This window comes from Austrofundulus limnaeus, unplaced genomic scaffold (genome assembly GCF_001266775.1).
Source record: "Austrofundulus limnaeus strain Quisiro unplaced genomic scaffold, Austrofundulus_limnaeus-1.0 Scaffold146, whole genome shotgun sequence".
NCBI classification, from domain to species: Eukaryota; Metazoa; Chordata; class Actinopteri; order Cyprinodontiformes; family Rivulidae; genus Austrofundulus; species Austrofundulus limnaeus.
In genome coordinates, this window is record NW_013952548.1 from 832,688 (window position 1) to 836,962 (window position 4,275).

Here is a 4,275-nt window from a genome sequence, read left to right on the forward strand (position 1 = left end):
TCTTTGTAATCTATACATTAACTGGACTACTAAATCTGTTTTTCGGGCTTTTAATGTATCTGTACTGACCTTTGTTTTTATAACATCTTGAATCACCATCTCACTTGCATTTCTGCATGCTTGGCTGCACCTTTATTTTCATTTAAATAAGGATAAGAGTGAAGTGACTGAGATTGCCGTTTGCACCTCGGGTTATGAATGTCAGCCTGCCTTTCTTGATTGGATGATTAGGTGAAATGAAATGAAATCAACCAGTCGAAAAAAAAAGTTTGAGAACGAACAGGTTGCTGTTGAACACAATGGATGCAGTRAAAAGCAGCGTGTGCTTAGCATGTCTGAAATGTTACACAAATAAACAACTCCAATAATGAAAAACGATTACTTGTGATTAATTTTTTTTTATTTGTGATAAAGGGAGAAAACCCCTACAAAGCCTGCATGGATTTATTACATGAGATTTATGAAACTTTTTTTATAGGGCAAAATTACTGCCATAATTGCTGTTTCAACTGGCACAGGTCCGTTGCCAATGTTAGTGGCAGAATGTAAAAAAAAAAAAAAAAAAATGGCAGTCAATTTGATGCTGTCATTCATATACCTGGCAGAAATGTAAAGACAAGGTCACAAAATCTGTTTTTTCTTTCAGACGACCAGCAAATCATGGCTCCATAGAAGAACCACTGGCAAATAAAAGGTCTGTCATCAAACTGCCCAATTCTAAAGGGATCCGTCTTTGAGGGGGAAACAAAATCTTCTCTTTGTTATGAGAAAGGACTTTCAATACATTTAACCTAAATCTGGCACTGAGAATGGCTCTTCGAGGAGTAAAAAGAGAAGTACAAGTATTGATTTAAAGAGGCAAGTCCAAGAAATATTAAAGCCCTTCTGTGACAGTTGAACAAAGATAGGCAGAGGTAGAGAATAGACAGGGAAAATGGAAAACATCCACAGACAGCATCTGGTGTTAGGTTCATTTAAAACCAAGGAGGTTGTTAAAAATCCTCAGTCTGCATCCTCTTCCTCAGATTCAGACTCTGAAAGGATGAAAACTGTTAGTGTGCTCGACCATCTTTGTAAGAAACATCAATGACACGTTYGAGGGGGCCTACCTTCCTCTGCGTTCTTGAGCCACTGCACGAACGTTTTCATCTGTTCAATGAAAACACTTTTTCCTTTGGCTACATGGGCTTCGTTGTACCACTTCAGGATAGTGTCTTCACTTAAGACATCCGCTTTAAAAAAAATAAAAAGAAGAGAAAAAAAAAGAAAGAACAAGAAAACCTATTTAACATGATGCCAAATGCACAGATGCAAGCCCAGGTGCTTGGGGGGGAAAATAAATAAAAAAATACAAATGTCGCCAGGGCTGGTTGATGACATCAATCAAGACAAACTTTTGGCTATAATCTCAGACCATCTGGCATTGCTCATACATGCCTTCTTCGCTTCCCACCATAAAACAAACTTTGCTTCCTCGCAAACAAACACGGAAACAGGAACCTTCTGAGCGCAGTTATCTCACCTTTGTAGAACAGAACGACGATTTTCTGGAAGGCCTTCATGAAGTGGATGTTGTCGTAGCAGTATTCCTGGACCTTCAGCAGAAGGGTAAGTTCTGAGAGGCCCTGGCTGGTGAAAGCCTTCAACAGTGGGCTGTATTGCTGAAGAAACGAAACATTTAGAGTTAGAGGAACCTGACTTTATAGATCTGACAGCTTTACTGAATAAGTAGGGGAGAGATGAGTTTTTTTTCCTCTGATTTCTTATGTTTCTATCCACCCTGCTGGGAGAACTTCTTTGATTTAGCAAATTATCTCTGCTAGGTTATGTGCTGACTGCAGACTGGATTTGGCAATATCTTACAGTTTAAGTGACACACTTAAGCTTTAGATTGGTTTCTTTACTGTCATAACTGCGGGAGAGAAAGGGAATGGTGCAATCGCATATTGAAGGYGTCACCTTTAGATGTTTGATGGCTTGTTCTGCAACCAGCTCCTCCTTCTTGTTCCACTCCACTGAGCTCATCACGCTGGCCCACATCAGTCCAATCATTGTCTGCTCCGAGATGTTGTTCTTCTTCATTTCCTCTCGAGCGTATGCGATAATCTACAACACGTTAGCGACAAAGCAAAAAGATTCAGCATATAGAAAAATCTTGCCGCTTATCCAAAACTGCGGCACCGTGCGGCATGAGAACTCTCAGAGAGGCTTGCGGGAACTGATAATATTGTCGAGGTTGAGTGGATTTCAGGAACTTTTCATTGATTCACTGCATCCATTTCACCACCACGTCTCAAGACAAAGGCAGGCAGAGGTCAAGTAGAAAGCAATTTGCAGTGCTAGTCTCAGTGGCATGCCGCATGAAAAGACCTCAGCGTAAAAGAAGCAGGAAAAAACTTAAAGGACTCACATCCTTGAGGGGGTCCCCACGCGACATCAGATCCTGTATCTCTTTCTGTAGCTCTTTGCGGGCACCTATAGACTGCTGGTTTTTGGCGAAGTCTGAAAGCTCCTTAAGCCCGGCATCATTGAAGTACTTAGAGAAGTGTTCACTGCTGCGCTTGTTGGCAGGAAACAGTTCCTGAAAGGAGTCGAGTGTTGAGAGAAACTTGATTTAGCCAGACAGGCCTTTATCTGCGATCATTGTTTTTCTGTCAACTGAATGTCACAATAGTTTACAATCCAAATATTGTGGTTTTCTTTATTTATACTTTACTTTTTTAAACAGCCTAGTCTGGGATTGCAAAGGATCACCAGCAATATTGGATTCACAAACTCACAAAACACATTTTAAACTAAAAATCATTGAAATTTGTTAAGAGCAAAAATTTCTAAACAAACATAGTGAGAGCAAGCGTTCTATTTGGTTTATTTCTATTTACTGTGGCTGATCTGTTTTAACTTTTTAATAAACTAACTCACAATGAACGGCTTCCCTGATTTCTAAAGACTAGTATCGGCATCGAGAATAAAAAAACAAAACTCATATCGGTCAACTTTTCCTACTTTGCCGGATGGAATGTGTGTGGCCCCTGGCGGAACAAGTTGATGATCACTAGTTTTAACTGGTAAGGATTCCTAAGTTCATTTTAGCCATCAGACTACACTCACTTCTGACACCTGTCAGTGGTAAAGATTTTGCATTAAAGATGCGATTCTCACCATGAGTCTGTTGTCCATGCCAACCTTTCGAAGACTGCCAGCGACTGAATTTATGTCCTTCTCCGAAAGCCAGGATTTGAAGAGTTTTACGGCAAAGCATGCCGAAACACCTGAACAAATGCATAATAATGTGTGTCAGCTGTTGCCAACAGATCTGATTGGATTAAGTTAGACTTCAGTAAACCATTGGTAAACAAAAGCAGCATTTAACTGAAACAACGCCATAAAGCAGTGGGAGTTTAGCACGGTAGTAATGCATCTATATTCAATTTAAAGACACTATGAATTCAGCTAAATTTTCAATAGTTTCAAATGTATGAAAATGTGAAGTAGACCTCAAGTTGCTCTAATTTATCACGTAAGTTTCTGGGCCAAATGACTATAAATGGGCAGTGTTGGATTAGTTGAGGCTATTCATCAGCTGCATAGATTGTGGCTATTTTTTCTTCCTTCTGCAGCCAGAAAAAGACAAACAGAACCAAATCAAAGCCAGACAAGACTCAGAGTACCATCTGCATCATTTTACAATCAATTAGTAGTCCAAGCATGCCTTGAAACCACTTATTCATGCAGATTATTTTCTTTTTTTTCTGGTTTCTTTTGTTGCTTATACAGACAATGACTTTCCATCAGGGTTAACAGTTATGTGGTTTAAGAACATGTCATTGAAACCCTTCTGATAAAACAAAACAAAAATCATAAATTAATAAGATATTAGCGAATAAAGCTCATTGTCTTTGTTTAGAAATAATAACAATAATGCTAAAATCAACCTCCCTGAACATCAACACGGCCTAACTGTCATTATTGGCTGGGCTGCTGTTTGATCAGATGTCATTCTCGCTCCAGTTCTTCGAGGGTAACCTTGTGTGTCATGGCCACATGCAGGCATCTGTCCTTGGAAACTAGTTTTTTTCTGTCTGCCAGTAGGAACACCTGTTAATGTAGATGTCCCCAAATGTTTGATTAAAACTCATTGATAATGCAAGAAATAATTAGAGGTGTCCCGATACCAGTATCGGAATCGGATCCGATACCAGCATCAAGTACTCGTACTCGTAAAAGCCAGCCGATACTCTTAACCGATACCACTTTTGTCCCCTCCTGTGCTGC

At 39.7% G+C, this 4,275-nt stretch overlaps 1 protein-coding gene across 1 annotated transcript in view; it reads right to left on the reverse strand.

Annotated features, from left to right (window-relative positions):
• Positions 1 to 382: 382 nt before the first annotated feature.
• Positions 383 to 4,275, reverse strand: part of LOC106523154 (basic leucine zipper and W2 domain-containing protein 1-A) — a 10,261-nt gene continuing 6,368 nt past the window's right edge. The window contains exons 7-12 of the mRNA XM_014016495.1: positions 3,163 to 3,272; positions 2,411 to 2,581; positions 1,960 to 2,106; positions 1,523 to 1,661; positions 1,110 to 1,232; positions 383 to 1,034 (exon numbers count right to left, since the gene is read on the reverse strand). Of these exons, the coding sequence (XP_013871949.1) occupies positions 1,003 to 1,034; positions 1,110 to 1,232; positions 1,523 to 1,661; positions 1,960 to 2,106; positions 2,411 to 2,581; positions 3,163 to 3,272 (722 nt within the window). The 3' untranslated portion in view covers positions 383 to 1,002. The remainder of the gene's footprint in view (positions 1,035 to 1,109; positions 1,233 to 1,522; positions 1,662 to 1,959; positions 2,107 to 2,410; positions 2,582 to 3,162; positions 3,273 to 4,275) is intronic.